Source organism: Centrocercus urophasianus, unplaced genomic scaffold (genome assembly GCF_019232065.1).
Source record: "Centrocercus urophasianus isolate 14NV4802_14NV808 unplaced genomic scaffold, USGS_Curo_1.0 seq_37, whole genome shotgun sequence".
Classification (NCBI taxonomy): Eukaryota; Metazoa; Chordata; class Aves; order Galliformes; family Phasianidae; genus Centrocercus; species Centrocercus urophasianus.
The window spans coordinates 1,217,952-1,238,796 of record NW_024884944.1 but is presented as its reverse complement, the minus strand read 5'-3'; the positions used below and the strand labels follow the sequence as shown (position 1 = coordinate 1,238,796).

General features: G+C 45.0%; 1 protein-coding gene across 2 annotated transcripts in view; it reads left to right on the top strand.

Annotated features, from left to right (window-relative positions):
- ARHGAP32 (Rho GTPase activating protein 32) overlaps nucleotides 1–20,845 on the top strand; it is a 171,301-nt gene that overhangs the window by 63,807 nt on the left and 86,649 nt on the right. For both annotated transcript variants that reach the window (XM_042832071.1, XM_042832070.1), the window contains exons 2-5: nucleotides 2,148–2,256; nucleotides 15,346–15,437; nucleotides 16,492–16,533; nucleotides 16,901–16,985. In XM_042832071.1, the coding sequence (XP_042688005.1) occupies nucleotides 2,149–2,256; nucleotides 15,346–15,437; nucleotides 16,492–16,533; nucleotides 16,901–16,985 (327 nt within the window). In that variant the 5' untranslated portion in view covers nucleotide 2,148. The remainder of the gene's footprint in view (nucleotides 1–2,147; nucleotides 2,257–15,345; nucleotides 15,438–16,491; nucleotides 16,534–16,900; nucleotides 16,986–20,845) is intronic.

Genomic DNA, 20,845 nt, shown 5'->3' with positions numbered 1-20,845 from the left:
ACGTTTGAAACTCGTTGATTTTAAGCATAGATTTTTGTCACCAAAGGCCTTATTTAAACTTGGCTTTTTGGGTAGGATTTGTATCTGAGAAAGAATTGCTTTCTGTGGAGCTCTAAATCCTTTGGAATCATTGCTTCCATGGGGCAGAGCTGTGCTTTTCTGTGGGCTGAGAAACCTCCCAGCACAACAGCAGTGCTGTATAAATAATAAATAAAAGAATAAATCAGTTATTGTCAGCTCTTGCCTCCTAAATTGAGGTCAGAAAGAGAAGTCATTTGAAGGAGAAGCAGCAGGGAACGCTGACCTGCCCAGTGTCCCATGGGGGGAGTGCAGCCTAAAGATCAGGCTTGGCATTTAATTTAAGAAATATATAGCCAGTCTGAAATGAGTATCTGTCAGGCAGACAATTATCTGTGTGATATGAGGGGTCTGGTGTTCAGAGTGCCTGGTGCTTCCGTGCTATTGCATGGCTTTCAAACCATCAGGCATCTCGATGTAATCTGTCAGTGCCTCGTGTTGTCCCGGAGGAGAAACCATCAGTCAGCAGTGAGGTGGCATCAGGGCCCTGGCAGTCCTGGTTTGCAGTGGGTAGCATTTACCATATCTGACGCTCAGCAGGTGGGATGTGAGCCATCCTGCAGTGCTCACCCATTGCCAGGAGTGCAGGGCTGTGGCTGCAGGGCAGCACCGATGGGCTTTGGTTCCTTGTAAGCAGATAAGGAAGCGCTGCAATGAATGGCAGTTGGCAAATTGGGGGGTTGAGAGCATGGAAATGGGCATTAGGTGTTTCTTGATACAGTTGTGTCATGTACAGATGTGCGAGCTCTGACTTGCAATTCATAAACCTGACTTAGTAGAGAACTTGAAAGAATGGGTGTGAAAGAGGGCTGTGCCTTATGTGAAACGTCCTGTAAACGTTTGTTCCAGTACATTTGTTTCTCAGTTTACACCATAGAAGGATTCAGTCATCTGAAGAGAGATTGCTTAATGACCTCTGTGCAGGCAGAGCTGTGATTAATGTAACGGTGTTGGCTGCTGTTTGATGGGCGCACAGAGCTGCAGAGCAGCTGAAGAAGTGGCATTTCAAATACAGTGGCATTTCTGTCATTACGGGTCATATTAAATTGTAGTGAATTTCCAGTCAATTACAGCTCCCATGAAATAGCTGAGTGTGGGCTGTATGGAGCAGAGCGGGTTCTTTAGTTTCATTTGTCCCTTAATGTTTACAAAACGTGTCCATGCTTTATGTCAGTGCCAGTGGGCAGTGGATATCCATGTGTGTAATATTCCCAACTTATCTTTAAGTGAAGCCATACGAGCTCAGAAACCTCCTCCTCTCGGCAGTGTAGCTCCAGGCTTTGTTTCATTTTTGCTCTGCTCTGGGTGGTGACAAGAGGACAGGAGGTGTTCCACCTCTCAACTCCTTTCCTCCTGCCTTTCTTTCGGGATAAACTGTAGCAAGAAGCAGGCAGCCATCCTTACAGTAACATTCCTTTAGCTTCAGAGGTCACTTCCATCCTCCTCTGACTGCTTCCCAGCTGCTGAGTTTGTTAACACTTGGTAACATTGAATCGAGAACTCACACGGGTGACTCCACTGGCTCATTTTGCTGTAGAGCATGCGTGCATCCTAAAGGCAGGAGGCACAGCGTCCTTGGGCAGCCCTGCAGTGCTGGCAGCATTTCAGACATGTGGGAAGTTTATTTGTCAAAAGGAAAGCATTGGCTTTGGTGGGAAAGGCTATTAAGAAAACAGATTTCTGATGGGAAATCCAGGGGGGACTGGCATAAACCTGAGGAGCGTATGGTAAATAGACTTGTAATCCAGTGTGCACGTAAAGGTGTGAATTCAGTCGTCTTATTTTCAAATCTTAAAGCTGAGGAAGCATGCTGTTTGTTTTAATTGTGTATGTAGCACTGATTATCAGATGGGTTACTCTCAATAAATGTCATCTACTAACAGAAGCCTGCCTGAATCTTCTGTGTTAGCGAAGCCACAGCAGATGATGCTGCACCTTGCAAGGAGTCAGTGCCTGCTTCTCACAGGCTAAGGGTGTTTGTATGGGCAAAGAGCAGCTTGTAAAGTTTCTCAGTGCTTTAAGACCTGTGAAGACGTCCGCGTATCAAACCTGTCTGTCCTCCTTTTCAGAATGATGAAGTCCTCTTTACATTCAGAAGAAGATGACTTCGTGCCAGAGCTTCAGAGAAGCATCCATCCCCGAGAGAGGCCGGACTGGGAGGAGACCCTCAGCGCTATGGTAAAACGCCTGGCTGCATTTTTGTATGCGTGGCTTTTGTTCCCAGTAATCGGCACTGCTGGCTCTTGTGTTTCACATTATGCTTTGATTCTTCCTCCGTGAATTTCGGCTTTTTAAATGGGTTGTGTTGTAGTTTCATAAGACCAAAATACTTTCCTTCCTCTGGCGCTTTGTCAAGGGGAGGGAGAAGGAGCTCGCATAATGCTTCTGCCCTATTAATACATGCCCCAAAGCAGGTCTGGTAACCAATTAAAAGGTCTGTAATGTCACAGCGATTCAGTCTGCATTAACCTCGTTTTCGGCAAGACTTTGGAGCATGAAGGGAACTTCTTGTAAAAACATGCTCTTTGAAGCATGCAGCATTGTGGAAGAATGCGATTTTAGCAGAATGCTGGCAAAGTCTGCAGCAGTGAAACGTTAGCCTGAAAGCCAACCTGAAAGGAATTGCAGAAAAGAAAGCACAAAGGTGCTGCTCTCATCCTTATCACAACACTGCAAGAGGGCTGTGGGCTGCAGACTTCTGCATTACCCTAATTGGTTTGTTTCCTTTTTAAACGAATGAGTGGAGCATCTCTCTGCCTTCACCTCCTCTTCTCCCAGCTCCTTTAGGATTTGCTGAGCTCAAACAGGAGGTTGTTATTTAATTTAGTTGCCAAATTAGGCAATCTGATTAGGTGGTTTTTGTGAAGTTATCTTACCTCACAGATATCTGACCTGCCTTACCTCAGTACAGAACTGCCCAGATGTCCTATCTTGTTATTTCTATATATTTTAAATTGCTTCATTAGCCTATTAAGCAGAAGAGGAAATTGCATTCTGCGACAGAGCTTGGACAGGGGGAAGATCTGAATGTTGATGGGTGGCATTGCTGCTCCTGCTGGGGCAGCCCAGCTGCATGGCTCAGATGACTTCTGTGATGTGAGACCAGTGACAATTTTTCCTTTGCATCACACGGTGTGGCAGAGCATCTGGAGAAGCCGTATGTTTTCTGCTCCTGACTCGCAGCAGCATGAGAGATGGGCTGGGTTTAGCTGTGCTGCAAGGGCAGTCAGAGCCATGTGATGTATGGGGCTGAGGGTTTGCAGAGAAGCCCAGGTGCTGTATGGGAAATCCGTGCTGAGCTGGTTCTCTCCTAAGCTTGGTTAAGGGGAAGGAGCTCAGAGGCTTTTGTGGATAAACCTCCAACGTTTTGGGGGAGACGTGAGGGGAGAAACAGTTCTCACTGTTGCTCGGTAAATGATTTGTGTTTGTCCTTTTCCCTTTGGAATTGCAGTGCTGTTGAGAAATGTTAGAGTTGTTTCACTGCAGCATTGCTGTATGTGCCAGAATCTCCATGGCTGGGATTCTCATACAGACCTATGATGACATTCTGTAGTTCTTAGTACACCTTAATGACCACTATTACTACCAGCAGCACATAATTTGGAGGTGTAAGTTGTATGGCTGTGATTTAGTATCAACAGTGCAGTGAAATGGGATTGAAACATCACAGCAGACATGTTCCTCTAGGTTACCTCAGTCTTTATGTGACAACATGGGATTCCTAATGCTCCCATAAAAGATCTGAGACGCTGCTTTGTTTGAAAGCATCAACCTTGTCCTGTATGCATTTGTGTTTCCTGCAGCAGCACCTTCCTGAATGACCTTTCAAAGGAAGGATGCAAAGTACACAACCTTTACACTGTGCCCTACAGTGAGAGAGCATGCATTTCAACTCAGCTTACTTTCACAGGCTGAGCAAGCCTTTCTGAGAGGTGGTTTAAGTGAATCAGTGCTACTCACGAAGCCGTGGAAGAATCCAGCAAGACAGATAGAGCAAACAAACATTGAGAACCCAGTGGAACATGAATGTTCATCCTGATGGATTATTTTAAGGTTTAAAGCACCATTCATATCTGGCTGGATCAGATGAAGAACATTTTGGGTGAAATATTTGTTATACACAGTTAAGATGTGTACCCTCACTATAAGACAGGTATTTATTTTTATGTTAAGTAAGACAACCAAGTGTTTGTACTGTTTTAAAAGCATTATCAAACCTTCTATGCATAATGATAGTATTTTGTTTCAAATTCCTTTTTCAGGCCAAAAAACCCCAAACCAAGACAGAGCTCTGGCCTCTCCAGTATTTGGCCTGCTGGTGTTTTTCTGTACTTCTTATTCTACTCAACTCCATGCTTCTCTGCTGTTAGTTCTGACTTTTAGCAGTTGTCTCTTACTGGATATGTTTTTTTTTTCTCTATCTGCAGGTATTTTTTTTTTCCTTCTCTCTGCATTGGCCAGCAGATCTCAGTGATGCTGCATGTGTGAGAGCACTGCCTGTTCTCATCAGTGTTACTCAGCCAGCAGTGCATGCTGCAGCCTCAGAGCATGGAGCTTCTTCACACTGCACAGCTAGGGCTCATGTGGGTCACTGACACAGTGCTGTCTGTAACCTCCAGGAGTGTCTCAGGAGTATTATCTCTAATTCAGTCTCCACCTGTGACACAAGTTAGCTAGCATACCTCATTTATTAGAGTTAGGGTACTTAGGGTGTTATATTTGTTAGAGTTAGTATGGTTGGGTTGCATTTGGACTTGATGATCATTAAGGTCTTTTCCAGCTATGATTCTGTGATTGTTGTAGTCCATTGGATGCTTTTTTCCAAGGAAATTCAGGTCTGAGATTTGCTGCACTGTGACTTGGTGTGGTAGAGCACAAGGCTAAATGTTAAAGACTGAGCTTGTAGTTACAACGGCTAGGATCTGTGCTTGTGGTGTTCCGACTTCATGCACATTGGATGTAGATGGACCTAAAAGCCTCACTAGCTCGTCTTTTCTGTGTTAAGTGAATCAAATTTACATTTTCAACCTCTGCTTAATGGCCAGTCGGAAGGTGAGACTTACAGGATGCTTTCCTGCTGAGAATTTACATTGTCTTGTTGTACTTTTTGCTTAACCAGTGAATCTGCCGTATTTGTGTCTTTCTTGATCTTTTTAATCATGAGCCTTCCTTCCTTGCTCTCTTCACTTTGCATTCTTGGCAGACTCAGGTTTGCTCCTTTCCTGTAGTTTGCTCCTTACGTGCTATGTGAGTTTCTCATAGTTGCACAATAAACTCATTTTCTGGTTAGCTGTTGAAGTTGCAGACAGGTTCTGTTGTCGCTTGTTGTTTCAGCCTTTGGTTAATGGAGGCTGTAAAGGCTTGGAGGAGTTGGATGCAGCTGAGCTGTTTTCTGTTCTCCACTGCTTCTCATTGTAGACAGCTGGAGACCCAACTGGATGCAAGGCTTTGTCACTTGGAATGAATGTCACACTCTGCCAGGTGAGGAACTGCTGAGACTAGCAGCAGTGCAAAGAGCTTGGGAAATTCTGACACAACAGACAGATCTGTGATGCTCATTCAGTTGTCTCTCGAACTTTGCCTCTCTACATGCTTTTGTACTTTGGGAAAGGTGTTCTATGCATTCACAGTTAGGCGAGCATCCCCTTCCCTCCCCCTTTTATCTGCAACGTGTTTGGAAGTGCTTATTATTAATTTATGTGAGTGCTTTGTTTCCAAACCTGCTTCTCAACAAGAAATAAACTGAAGGACTTCCTAAATACACAGAGGTTGAATGTCCTCCTGTTCTCTGAATATCAGATGGGACAGAAACTCTATTTTTAATATTTTTGTCCTTGTTGTCTAATCATGGGCACCTGAGTTTTTTCGTCCTTTGTAGGATTCTAATTTGTACTTTCAGCTGCTGTTCTTTGTAGTTCAGCACACAGGCAGGTGGTTTTCTTGGTTGCTTTGGGTACTTTGGGTGGCTCCTGCAGCTTCATAGGAGCTCTATAATCCTGAGCCAGATTGAGAGCCAGACCGACTGAGATGCAGCACTGGATGGACAGACTTCATAGGAGTCAGGTCATAACACAACGTCTCGACCAGTCCTCAAGGATTGCTATATTTTGTAGCAGCCTCTGATTATATTCTCTATTTTTAGAATTTAGTAATATTATCTGCACCATTTTTCTCATGTCTCAGCCCCCTGGTCCCACTGCGCTGCTGGGTAACCTTCACACCTGCCCTTTTTCTTTCTCTCTGCTCCATTTTGAAAGGTGCAATTGGTGATGCTGACTTTCTTTGTGAAATACTTGTGAGCTCTGGGGACAAAAAGCCATGTTTGAGCCAAGTGATGTTGCAGCATATGATTTTCTAGCATATCTCTGAGCTGGTTGTGTTACCATACAGGAAAGGAGCATCTTTCCCTTGTAAGGACCTGAAGAGTGCTCTGTTTCTATTGCTAGAAGGAATAAAGTTGTGAAAGAGGCTTTAAATAAGATTTCTCACACAAACCTACAAAACAGCTGTCCTCAGCCTGTCATTAACTTCAGTGTAATCTGATCGTTTTACTTAATTTTGCATTTACCTTCTGTCTTTGACCATCTGACTTGCTCTTAGCACCTCACTGTGGGTGCAGGGTTGCTGTGCTATAAAAGCTGCCTCTCCCTGTAGCAGGATTTTGTCAGAATTTTGTGGGGAAATGGAATTAAAAGAGTGAAATGAATGTGGAGCTCTTTATTCATGTTCTTCTTTCAAATGGTGCTGCCACAGGCTGATAGCACCTGGAGCTGCACTAAGCCAGCAGGCAGACCTGAACTGGAGATAAGGTGAATGTACTGAGTCCAAAACTGGAAATAGGATTTCTTTTCTATATACACACAACATATGTTTCTGAACAAGGTGGCTCTTTCTGCAGCATCTGTCGTGTCTTCCAGTCCCTAAAGTTGTGGTGGGTTTATTTCCTGAGGGATTTGGATCCATGTTGCCTTGAGCAGAGTGCTGGGATCATCCTTCCAGCTGGGCTCATCCAACAGTGTCCACAGGGCATCCTTCACAAGTACATCCCTCCTGGATGTGTCCAGGGGCTTCCCATCCCACACCTCTCAGCAGTCACTTTGGAGATCTGGCAGTGCAATTAGGGATGAGGTTATTAAGATGGTAACCTCAATATCCCCAAATGAACCTGGTTTGAAACCAGGCTTCCTAGAAGAGCGATACAGGAACCTCTAAGTTACAATAGGAAACCACTGATAATCCATGAATCTGGCAAATGAGTAACTGAAAAAGCAGGCAGACAGCTGGCAGTCACCGTCCCATTTAGCTTATGCTGGTAGAATTTTCTTAAGGAGAAATGCAAGCCTCCAAATGGCACAGGGGTTAGATTTGTCTGCATGAAGTCCCTGTAACGATCCTTGTTCTTAGATCTGTTCTGAGAACTGTAGTGTTCTCTGTTTGATAGAGGGTGAGGTTTGATAGTGGGTGAGGTAACACAGTGTGGTTTGTGAGGGTAACGAAGGCTTTTTAATGAGACCTCAATATATCACTCTCTTAAATTTGGGACAGGAGTGAGGAGAAAACTAATTTTAAACGCAATTTATAAAACCGTGTAGAGTTTGGTGGATTGTTAAGGGTTCAAGAAAGGTGTCACTCTTGTTAGAGCTGGGCTTGTTTCTCATTCTTTGTTCAGTCCTTAGCCCAGAGCTGCCCCAGATCTTGGCTGTGACTTCTGCAAGAATAGATGCAGAGGATGGGGGTACGTGGAGTTTCTGTTATGAATTTCTTAGTGTGTTTTTCTTTATTTATGTTGAGCTTTGAACGCCTACCTCAAGGTTCTTTAACATTTTGAAGCTTTTAGGGATATGGAAACATTTCAGTAGTTACAAAACTGTGATTCTGCTTTTCTGTTGGCTTTTTGAGTAGCTTGGATGATGCACCAGGATTGGGCTTGAGCTTTTTGTCCCCCTGGATGCTCCAGCACTCAGCTTCTGGCTCCCAGTCCTAAGAGTTACTTCAGCGTAATGGAAAACGTTACCTTAAAGCTGGAGGCTGGCTCTGTGCTGGAGGAGGCTCTGGTGCTTGGCTTGCCATTGATGGCAAGGCTGGATCTCACTGGATCTCACCTTACCCAAACCCCAGTATGGCTTTCCTGCCCAGCACCCCACTGCTGTGTGCCATTGAGGTCACCAGGGGTGATTGCAGTAGAGCCTAACGATGGGCTGGAGGTGGGATTTTGGGTGCTATGGGTAATATAGGCCTGGGCATGTGACAAGTGTTCCTTACAGCACACCAAGCTGCCACCAGGCTGTAATAATGCTTTGATCAAAACAGTTCTGGTCTGGCATCAAACCCATAACCTCCATTTTGCTTTCAGTTCACGTAACCTGTTTTCTTTATTATTGCTGCATGAATCAAATGCTTTTTCCCTTGTGAAGTTGTTGGCAAGGTATTGTGTTGCTGCATATGGTCCTTTCCCCCCCTCTGCTCTTGGTTGGAGTCCTTTGTGTTTCACAGGTTTACTCCCAGCATGGGTTTGTCCCTGGGAGTCTTTGCAATGAGGGACAACCACTTAATTGGCACATTGACTTCCATTTGGGTTTGCCAATTAATTGAGTTTGATTAAGCTGGAATGGATACTGTATTTTAGACAGTAAGTACTAATTTATAGTAATCATTTAATTTTTGTTGGTAACGCTATGCTTTCAGTTATGTTTTCTCTCTTCACAGTGCATGCAGTCTTGTGGTACAGTGTTGACCTGTGGGGAAAAAATGACATTTTCCAAACTTGTTTTAAAATCCATTGTATGCAGCACTTAGCAAAGGAAGAAGGATTCAGCATAGTTTGCTGATGGCCACGTTCACCAGTTTTCAGGCACGTTGACCTTCTGTTTTGCTTATCTGTTTGTCTCAAAGTGAATCTGATGCACACGGATAAATACAGCATCTCACCAATGAGACGTTTGGGTTTCGTGTTTGCATGTCACCACCAGTATTTCTTCTTCTATAGTCCCAGAATCACAGAATGGTTGGAAGGGACCTCAAGGATGATAAATCTCCAACCCCCTGCCACATGCAGGGCCACCAACCTCCACATTTAATACCAGCCCTGGCTGTCCAGGGCCCCATCCAGTCTGGCCTTGAACACCTCCAGGGATGGACAGGGCATCCACAGCCTCCCTGGGCAGCTGTTCCAGCACCTCACCACTCTCTCTGTAAACAATTTCCCTGGTCCTGGGGGATAATGACAACTTAAAAAGACAAGAGTGGCACGGGAATGCAGCAGCCAATTTTTTGAATGCTCCTGGTAGCATTTACCTAATAACTGTATGAAGGCAGTAAAGCATCCTTGGGCACATCCCTGTTGTGTGCAGTGGGGAGGAGCTCTGCGCTCACCTGGAGGAGCACGCACAGACTGCAGCCCTGTGCCCAGTGCTGTGTCCTGTTCTGACCCACATGGCACGAGCTGCAGCTCACTGTCACCTCGGATGTGAGTGCAGAAATGCTGATGTCAGCTCTGCTCGCTGTGGCTCCTCTGGCTGAAGGCCCTGGAGCAGGGTGGGATCCCCAGCCCCCACTGGGGCACAGTGACTGGGCTGACCCTTTTGTTCTCGTGGGCTGTGAGGTTTATGGATAGTGATGGTATAAATTGCATGTTACAAACAGACACATTCCTCACGTTGCTGTGTTATTATAAGGGTTTGCAAAATGAGTGTATCATATAGCAGTTATGTCTTTTATGCCACTGGAGCTGGCTCTTTTATAAGCAGAGCCCAGGCTGGTTTTACATGCATGAATATGAATTCCCATTAACTCCACTGACTCCTGATCTATTGGGTTAACTGTCAGCCTGCTGTTTTTTCTGCCTTCTAGTTTTTCTTCCACTGCAGTGGGAAAATTCTTTGGCTTCTAAGCGGATTTGTACCTGTAACATAATGCAGCATTGATATTTACGTGAGCACTGCGTATGGCCGGGGGACTGAGGAGTGGCATTGGCTGGGTTCAGCCTGAATTAATCTCTCAAGTTCTTTGTGCTGTGAGCAATTGCATTCTGGCACCCAAAACCCTGCAGGTCCTTGATGGGTACGCTGTGATTAGGACCCCCTCCTTTCTCTGTGAAGCAATAGGCTGTGGAAATAGTGCATCAAACAGAGCAAGGGGTTTTTGGGGTGGAATTTTTTGAGCCAACAAGGAATGGGAATGAAAGCATTGTGCTCGTTGGATGCTCCCTTTTCCCTGGCTTTCTTCTAAAATTTATTTTGTGAGCTGTACAGAAGGAGGACTCTAACCCTGGCTGCCTTTCCCACGCATATTGTATGTGAGATTTTTGTTCTCAAAGTACATTCCTCAGCCAGAAACCATTCTATGGGGCTGTGTGCTGTACGTGCAGCTCCCTGGGCTGAGCTCTTTGTGAATGGCAATGAGGCACCCACTGCTGCTTGCCTATAGCCACACAGCCTTAAAGCTCTCAGGTAGTTATCATGCTGATGCTGTCCCTAGTAGCCAACCACTCATTTTTGCTCAGTGCATCCGTTTTTGTCTTTGAAACAAGTGCTAGCAATGAAAGAATATGCAAGTGTAAGGCTGTTTTGCGGGAAATAACTGTCATTCTTTGGGTGCATTTGATTCATCTGCGTCTTTTTAAAGCCCACTTAAGAAATCCCATCATGACATAAAATCTGCCAGCTTTACGAGGTGAGTTTTGTTCGCAGTCACAATAGCACTGCTAGAGCAGGGCCAGACTGCTGCCAAGTTGCTTACTCTGTGCCTTGGATTCCATTCACCCAATTAGCTGCTTTACATGTGAGCTGGGGGGGCTCTTCCTGCCTATCTGAGCTAGATTTGAGAAAGCAGGATGTGAATAGTTAAGTGCTTTGTTCTGCTGAGGCTGATCCTTCAAACCGTGGTAAATGGGTGCTGTGGATGAACGCCTGTAACACTGGAGCTCAGGAATGAGAGGTTTCCCTTCGTTTGCCAGCTCATGGCACCGCTTAAAAGTTTTCTCTTTTTTTCCCTTGGAGGGGAGGAGTTGGGAGCAGAAAAAGCACATCCTGTGTGGTCTTCTGAAAGAGAATAATAATTCCATGCTAACCATGCTGTGCGGTGAGGGCTGCGCAGAACAATTCAGTGACAGGGAATGTGGAAAATGGAATTAGAAGTCCTGAACTGAAAAAATGATACACATCAAAGCAGCTTTATTGAATACAGATTTCCTAGACATGGGATTAAGAATGAGCGCAGCCAGGATTCAGAGTTTCCCTACTGGGCATCTCCTGCAGTTGGGGATGGGGACTCTTGGCCACACAGCAGACTGCCCTTGGTTTCCAGTATTACATGTGCCAGTGCTGCTCTCTGCTGCTCAGCCCCTGAATAGCATGGATGCTCATTCTTCAGCTCGGTTTTGAGATGTGGAGTTGGGAGGATAATTATTACTTTCTGTTTCTTCATTAAAACTGCAGGTATTTTTGTTTAAAGTGAGATTGCCAGACCTGGGTACGCAAACCAGGTGCTTATTTGCCTTAAATACATCCAGGTATCCTGGGCAGTTATGAAGAACTCAGCTGCAATGTATTAAAGCATGTTTATTTATTGTGGAGATCCTGTATGGCTGTTCCAAGTAAGAGTAGAAAGAAGTTGCTCTCCTCGAGCCTGTTGGTGGCTGCAGTTGCTCCAATTAAGTAGAGCATCACTTGCTGCTTGGGTGATGACTGGTGCTGCAGCAGCAGTTTCCTGCTGCTCTTCAGTGAGGAAGTGAAAGTGACAAAGGCTGCCTTTTTGGTAAGTTCTGGCTGTGGTCCTTTGGTTTGATTTTTTTAGAAGGAAAAGCAAGGGGAAGTGAAAATGATGTAAAGGGCAGACTGCCATGGAGAGCAGCTCCAGCATTTTGATTCAGCTCTGCCACTGTTAGAAACAAGGCCATGTACTCAAGGAACCCAGAGCAGTCTGGTTTCTTCAGACTGGTTCGGATGAGAGACTGGTGATGGGGGGATGCATAAATGCTAATGCTTATCCAGTACTTACTGTGGCTTTGTGGTAACCTTGGCTAAGGGGACGTGTGTCCTGGTGTGAGCCTGCAGCTGGGGGTTTTGTCCCAGCTCGGGGTTCTTCCCTGCTGAGGACACCCAAGTACTCACTGGAGTGCTTCAGTTTCACGTGTGCTTTCACACTGTGTTACAATTCTGGAAGTGAGGGAGGAGGGCTGATGTGTTGGCTGATGAATGCAGTGAGACTTTTCGGAGAAAATCCCTTCATGTTTCGCTGTGGAGTTGTTAGAAATAAATTATTTATGACTGAGGTTTTGTGCCAGAGAGAGCAAAGATGAAGTTCTTCAAGTCGAGGTGATAAAAGGCTGCAAACTCAAACTTGGCAGCCTGTGTCCCTGGGAGGTTCAGCAGCAGCACTCAGAAGTGGCACAGGTGACTCCCAGTGCTCACATGGCTGTAGTGACCTGAACCTGGCATCCCATCCACCAGAAGGATGGACAGACAGACAGGCGTTGTCTCAGAACTGCTTGGAACTTTCAGTGATACCCACCTGCCCCACAGTCTGTGCTGCTCTATTGCACAAAGGCTGCAGTGGGACCATCCCAGCTTGGAGCATTGCAGCAGAGCTGGGAAACTTCCAACCAAACACAGCAGCCTGAGGATGCACACGAAGCCAGCAGGCTGTGTTCTGGATCAAGGCCTAATTTGTTTACCAAGTCTGGGACCAAAGCAGATTGATTGGTGCAGCAGTGACATTAAGCTGTGAGAATCAGACTAAACAATTTGCACGAACAGATTTACTCTGCAATTACTGAGCTTTCACGGAACAGGGATGCATGGAAGAGAAAGGAGTGAGAAGCCAACCTGTGATGTTAGCCAGCTAATTTTCAGGTGTAAATAATTCAAACTGTTTCCAAATGATTTTTAGAAGGAAATTGCTGTGACACAAAGCACGGGAGATAACAAATCTCACTGTGGAGTGTTTTGTTTGTGTTTTGAGAGAGAGGTGATGTGGGGCGATCTCCTGAGTGCCAGACTTGAGATGAAAGCAGGTAAAACTAATGGTGAATGAAGTGTGATTATGCTGTAGCTGGCTTCCTGTGGTTTAAATGGAAAGTAATTGCATTTCAGTTAGGAGAAGTGGGGTTTATAAAATTGCAATAGATTTCTTTCTTCATTATCTAATCACCTTTCCTTTTCTGCTGTTTGTGCCTCATACTAAAGCTCTTGGCTTACACAGGATCACCATTCTGCCCATTTTCCTCAGCTGTGAGCCTTCGGAGAGATTATGTTCAGCTGCACAGCCCAGAGAGCTCAAATCTAATTGGAAAAGCCCCCGAAGTTAATTAGTGTGTGGCATCTCGTTGTGGTCCATGTCAGTGGCGCATGATGCTGGAAATGGGAAGGCAACCAGCAAGGTTGGGCTCAGCTGGGAAGGAGAGGAGAGCAGAACCCGGAGCAGAGCTGCTGGCATTTACATCTCCTGGAGGTGTGAGTTTTGCCTACGCTGCTCTGAGTCAGCAGCAAGGCTCTGCTCACTGCAGGCTGCCTGGGGGCCACGTGGTTCTGTCGGATTTGTTTCACTGTTTTCATATTCTCACAGATTCTGAAGAAGAAATTATTTTTCTTCCTGCAAAATTTCTGTTCTTTAGAAAATGAAGTCGAGCACCATCCAGCTTTGCCTAAAAGCAGCTTACAGGAATGGTGCGTTTATCACTGTAATTAGTGATTTTCTCATGTAAAAGATGCATAAGGTTTAAATGAAATTGGTGATCGTCTTAATGCTGAAAATCACAATGAGATTCTTTGAGCGTCCTGTGAGATATTGAAGTAACTGTGCACGTCGTGGCTGTCAGGCAGCCTGGCAGAGGTTTCTTCAGGTCTGTAGATACTGTCCTGCTGTTTTCTGAGTGAGTGCTCACAGTCTGCAGCTGTGGACGGACTGCAAGGCAGGGCTGAGTGGAAGCAGAGACGGACCCTGGTGCTGGGATCTGACCCTGAGCCTGCTCATGGCAGCTGTGAGAGCAGCCCTGGGGATGCTATAGCTGTGTACCTCCTGGTGCTGGAAGTTGAGTCACTCCTTCTGCCTCTGCTGCAGTTTGTTGATGAGGGTAGGAATGGTGAATGGTGCACGTGTGAGTTTGGACCCTGTCAAACTGAACAAGAGCTTCAGGGATGGGGACAGGGAAGATTCTCCTGACTGTGTGGTTGCAACATCAGACTGAAGCTTTGCGTCCAACACCAGGCTGTGCTGTGCCTGACACTGCTGTGTTCTGGGGGCATGGCTGCTGCCAAATTGATGGCTTCTGATCAGGGAGCTTTGGCTGGACTTGTGCAAAAGCACTTGTGCTGATCTGCTGCTCCAGGGAGTTCTGCCTCCTCCTGTCATTAGAAAATGAGTTTGTGCAATACTTATTGATTCTGGGCCTCCAAGAGAGGGAATCCTGAACTGAGTCCCTTCCTCTTGCTTGAACATTTGTTATTTTGAGCATCATTCACATTTTGCAACGTATTGCATAAAGCAGAACGGACATCTTTCTCTGATCCAGCCTGTGCTCGTTCTGCTGGGCTCATCTGCATCAGTAAGGAGCCAACATCATGGAGCAGAGTTTGCTCCCCTTGCTCTGTGAAGTCTGTACTGATCTCCTCATTCAATTGCTGTTCCATTGATGAGAGCCACCTCTCAGCCTTTGGAGCTCAGAGCTGCTCCAGCAGCAGCACACAGAGCTCAGTGCTTCCCCAGGGATGGTGCTGCAGGAGGAGGGGGGCGGGTGCAAAGATGGGTAATGCAAATGGAAAAGGAGAGCGTGGGGCTCTGGTCTTACTGAACTAAATGAATGTCAGCAATTAAAGACATTTTAATAGGTTCGTGTGCTTACAACAATAGCTTCAAGTGTCTTTGTGAAAGCTCACCTCCCACGGATGAGCAGCTCTGTCATTAACATGGTTTTGTGCTGCATGAACTATCCAGCTGCTTCCAGGGTCTGTGCATGAATGCTGCACCGGTGTCTGAGTATGGAGTTTGCGAGTGTTTGTTGGATTCGACCTCTGAAAATCTCTACTTAGAAACCAGGAGAAGTAATGAACAAAATATTGGATCTCAGGGTTATTAGTAATGCTCTACAGAACAGTTTAGGAGGTAATCAGATGCTAAGTCAGCACCAATGGTTCACTTTTCATTTCCCTCCCCCCATATTAAAAAGGTAAAAATACAGCTTTTATCACCAAAGAGCTATGATTGTATATGGAGAAAACAGCAATCCACACCGTGCAATCCTTACTTTCCTTTCCTTTGCTTGTTTTGCAGGCACGTGGTGCAGATATCCCTGACATCACAGGGGAGTTACCGCTCCGGACCTGCGGCAGCACAGCAAGTATGAAAGTGAAGAATGTGAAAAAGTAAGAGCAGTGTTGTTTGATTTTTCCTATCTGTGCTGGGCTTCTGGCTGTGACATCCTGGATTTGAGCTCTTGCATTGGAATACATCCAGGGCAGTCAGTGACAGTTCTTGTTAATGCCTTCACATTTTGGGAGCAACCAAAATCCTTGCAAAGCAAAGTTATAGTGAACATAGCGTGGAAGTGGGGATCAGAGGTTTCCTTAGGTCCCTTGCCTGCTTCATGCTGTGGAGGCAAAGCCTGTCAGACTCTTTCACTTCAGTGTTACTGTATTCTTAAACTTCTGGGATTCCTCTCTGAAATTGATCCATTTAAATGTATGTATATGTGTGTGTGTGCATATATACATACGTATGTGTGCATTTATGTGTATACGTATGTTAGGGTGGTGTGTGTGTGTGTGTATATATTTATTTATTTATTTATTTATTTATTTGATGTTCTGGTCTTTCCCTTTTTCCACCTCCTGCCTTGTGCCTCTTTCCTGAATGGGTTTTGCACAGTTTTTCTGTCAGTGTTTGGTTTTTTTTTCCTTCTGATTCTCTTTCTTTTCCCTGTGAGCCTCCTTTGCTCTCTCTCACTCTCTCCCAGATGATGTAAACCCACTTATTATGTTTGTAGCTGAGGTTTCAAACCCCTAACCTGTAAAGAGGCTCAAAAGTAATCAATATTACTTGACTTGTCTTTGCTAAGGACTTGAGGACCAGAACTCCCCAGTATCGATAGCTCTGTGCATTCACATTACCTCTCCGTAGAGCTCTGATGCTGCGAGGGAAATGGCTCTTTGTTCTAGTGCTGAGCAGCCAGATGCTGTATCTCACTTCCCACTTATATTCCCGTGGGAAGAGAGAGCTAGATAATGACAATCTCATTGGCTCACCACCAGAGTTATCTATAGGAGTCTATAATAGCTTCAGCAGAAGCAGAGCATGCTGCAGAGCCAGAGGATCTCCCCGTCAGCCATCGCTGTAGCTGGAGTCACTTGGGAATAATTATGCCTCACTTTTGAATTTTAAAAAAGCAGAGGATAAATAGCATTTGTTCTGCACCCTCAGATACATCAACCCGGGACTGATGGGCTGTGATGCCTTTCACAGGTAACGTTCTACTTTCCTATGTGTCTCGTGTAAGGCTGCTTATTTGCACTGCAAAAATGCATTTGTTAAGGTAGAGCTGCTTGTCCCTGCACCGTTCCTTAAAGCTGTGGGCCTTGGTGTTGATGAAATGCCACGTGGTTTTTAAGGATGCAATGATAAAAGCCATTTTGCAATTCAGTTTTCCTTTCTCGCTCAATTCCTTTCTCCACTGTTTCGGTGCATCACATCAACAGACCCCTCTGCTCCCTTGGCTTTAGGGTGAGGAAGCTCTTATTTTGTATGAGTAACTGGGTTTTATAACAGATCTTGATGCTGAGCTTAGGTTTGGTGGTTTTGCATCTTATGATGTGCTTTTGGTGTGCTTCAGGTTATCCTTTACAAAGGGTCATTTCCCGAAGATGGCTGAATGTGCACATTTCCATTATGAAAACGTGGACTTTGGCAACATACAGGTGAGTTTCTTTTCCATGTTTGTTCAGTTACCAGCTGACCTGATGAGGGCGGCTCCAGTGAGGTTTCTTTAGTTCATGGCAGAATGTTTAGTAATAGGAAGTTAAAGCAATCTGCTCTCTTTGTTTGGAATTGCTTCTGTGTTCTGTCCCCAGCCATGCGGTCACCCCTCTGAGGCTGCATTTGACTGATGTCACACTTTTAAGTCTGCATCATTCATTATGGAACCGTCTGTGATAAGTGCATGCATGTCTTTAGCTTGTGTGTGTTCTTCAAACAACTGTGTGCATGTATTTATGTAAATACAGTCTCTTAATTCCAATTTACCCATCCTCTCCATGCTATCTCAGCTCTGTGCTGTGCACAGCAGCAGCTGTGTCATCAGAATGCAGGGAGCTGCTACTCAGTTTCTGAGCTGCATTTCTAAAGTGTGCAAGCTTTATTCCTTTGTGGTCCATCCATCAGAAATACAGGCAGATGCATTTTTCATTGAGCAATTCCTTGGAGGATTGAGAACCGAAAAGTCGCTGCTATTTCCTCATAAATAGGGCACACCACGCTCTGCATTTTCTGAAACAGGAATGCCTCCAGCATCTGCCAGCTTTGTTGCCAAAAAGAGGTTACAACCTTTTAATTTGTGAAACATTTTCTCTAATATGGTGAATTATTTACAGCCTTTCATGTTCCTGTACTTGGTGGCTTTGCAAACAGAGTTATAACAGTTATATATTCCTTTTTTTTTCTTTTTTTTCCCATCTCTGTGAAATTTCTCCTGGTTGCTCAGTCTTGTCGGGCCCTGAGCTGTTTGCTCCATGTCTGTATGGGCAGCAGCAGTGGGGGGCATGGTGCTAACAGCATCTGGAGGTGCTCAGCTGCCTCTGAAAAACCATCACAGCCATCTATGCAGGACCAAAGCCAAATACACACAGCTGTTTGTGTACCTGAGGCCAGATGTGCTCAAGCACAGTCAATCAGGCTCTACATGCCAACTCCAAGCCTCTTTCTAAGCAAGATTCCTGCGGTGTAGTAGCTCTGTAATATGGATAAAATTATCTGAAGAGCTGAGCTTTGCTCCTGAGAAATGAACAAATAAGGCATTACGGTATTGCCTTAATAGGAGAAAAGCAGAATTAATGACAAAATAAAAGCCATTAATACAACAGTATTAGTTTACAGGCTTAAAAATAGGTTCCTTTGGGACTCATGCATTTTCATCAAGTGGCTTTTGTTGGTGGCTCCTTTGTAGGCTGCACTGATTTGTGACTGACAGCTTGGCACCTAATAGCGAGTTACCAAGTTGCATCTGAGGGGATCGTGGGTGTAAACTCCTTTCAAAATCTATTTGCTGTTAAAAATTTGCATAGTAGAAATGCACTATTATCTGGCTGTGTCAGTAATTGTGTAATGCTATCTATTAACAGCCTGGCCGAACTTCAGATTGTTTTGTAACGTTTATGTCACTTGTAATATGGTCTCATGCTGCAATTGGTATTAATATCTTGGCATTTCACCTCATGAGATGGTTTTAAATTAACTCTCTGAGATGTATAAAGACAGATTTGTTCTCCTCCTAACACTGTGCTAACACAACAAGATGCGTTTTGGGATGCTTTTCTCTTCAGAGATGTTCTGGTATGCTGCTTCCAACAGCCACGTTTTAACTTTATCTCTGTCTGGCCAGCAAGGCATGCTGCATGGGGAGGAAATTGCTGGTGTTACCAGGGAAAGGCTGTGCTCATCACAAAGGAGGCTACTGTCAAAGCTGCAGTTAAAGGATGGGTTCTACAGAAGGCATCAGTGCCAGAAAGTCACTGCTATTTTCCTGTAATACATTACATTTATTTCTGCCTTTTTTTTTTTTTTTTTTTTTTTTTAAACTAAGTCTACATCACTGATTTCTCCATTTTATGATGATTCATTTATTTCAGCCTAATATTGGGTAAGAATCTAAGGGCTTTGTTAGCAGCTGTGGCTCAGCCCTCTGTGCTGCTTCCCCAGAGGAGGTGGGATGGGCCCTGCTCCCTTCCTTTGCTCTTCTGCTCTGCTGCCTTCCCCTTGTGCTTAGCCAATGTCCTGCCTCTAGAGCATCAACATTCAATTCATTAATATACAAAGTAAATGTTGCTTCTGCTGGTATTGCTATACAGAGCATCCTACTGCTCAGCCCAGGATAATTGCAGCTTCCAGGTTTTGTGTTTTGCGTGTGAAGTTCTTCCAGTTAACTTGTTCGCATGGAATTGGAATATCTCAGTTCCAATGGTTGTGCCATACAATCTCACTGCCTCTTAGTGTGCTTGATAATATGTACAAGCTGAGCTATTTAACAGAACCTCTGTATTTGTCAAGCTGTACATAGTAAGGTGATTCTTACAGTGGAGCAATTCCCATAATGCAAATGTGATTTTTCTTATCATAGAATCACAGAATGGTTTAACAAAACATGCTAACAGCTCAACAGCCCCATCTCCCTCAGCCTTTCATTGCAGGAGGGGTGCTTCAGATAGATTTGAAGCATCTCCATGGCCTCCTCTGGATCCACTGCCACAGCCCCAAGTTCCCTCAGCCCAGTGTGCAACACTGGGCCTTCTTGAACCTCATTAGGCTCCTATGGGCACACTGTTCTGGGCATGGGGCCATTCAGGCAGTTCCTTATCCACCCGATGGTCCACACTTCAAATCCATCTCTGTGCCATTAATGTGATAAGGAGAAATAGTCATTAGGCATTCTGTAAGTGTCTTAACTTTCTGCCAGAAATCAAGACTTGGAAAAAAAACAGAACTTATCTTCACTTGAGGAAGTTTTAGTAATGGAATATGGAGAGATGATGCACTCTGTACTTTCCGGGTGATTTTATTTGCTCACTGAAGAACACATTGCTAAGGGAGAGAAAGCGCTGCCATGCACATTCCTATTGCTGCAGCTATCTTGCCTTTAGCACAGGTTTACCCCTCAGACAGCACCGTCTCTGTTCTGCTGTGGTTGTGTTTATGTAGCTGCCTTCTAAAAATAAAACCCTGTCAGAACAGGACTGGATTACGGTGCCTGGAAGATCCTCTCCTCCTTATCTGTTAAGCCCTGGCATTGCAAGAGGTAGGATTGCAGTTATCAGTGATAAAGGAAGCATTTGAACCAGAATCACTTCCGTCTGAGGCATCAGCGGCCAGGAATGCTGCTGCAGCTCAGCAGGATGGTTTGCTGTCTGCAGCCTTCCAGCCACAGCACACTGCTGCTTTTCAGTGGTCCCTGTGGTTGTGTCTGCAATTGCCTTTTCCTGTGGTGTCTTAAGGGTGAGAGGTATTGCAAAGAGCAGTTCAGTTCTGCTTGTGGTTATCAGCAAAGCCTGCTGAGGAGATACTTGAGGGGGTTGTCATCTTTTGGTGGCTTGTCTTTTTTGCTTTTATTTAATAATTCTCCAGTGAAAGGAAGCATACTTGTGAGGGTCTCTCTGTTAACTATGCATTACTTTATTTCTTGTGGTGGGTTGCAAAGAAAAAGAAAATGGAAGAGCCTGCCCAGCTGCCCTGCTCTGGAGCTGCCTGGGGTAGTTTAAGGTATTTAGCACAGAGCAGTCCATGCACGGGTCAGCTAAAATAACAGGAATGTGGAAATGCCCCCTGACCTGTGCCTGGGAGTCGAGCAGCACAGCTCTCATCTTCCATCCGTGCTGCTAAACGAAGCCTGCTCACTGCCTTTGGAGTGGGAGGGATTGTTCATTCCCTCAGCTCTTCTGTGGGCATGGTAATTTTCAGCATCTTGGCAGTCATGAGCAGCTTCAGGCTGTAATGTCTTCATTTATTCCACTCATTTACAGAGGAAAAAAATATTTATTTTAGAAAACGAAACATTAAATGGCAATTCCCC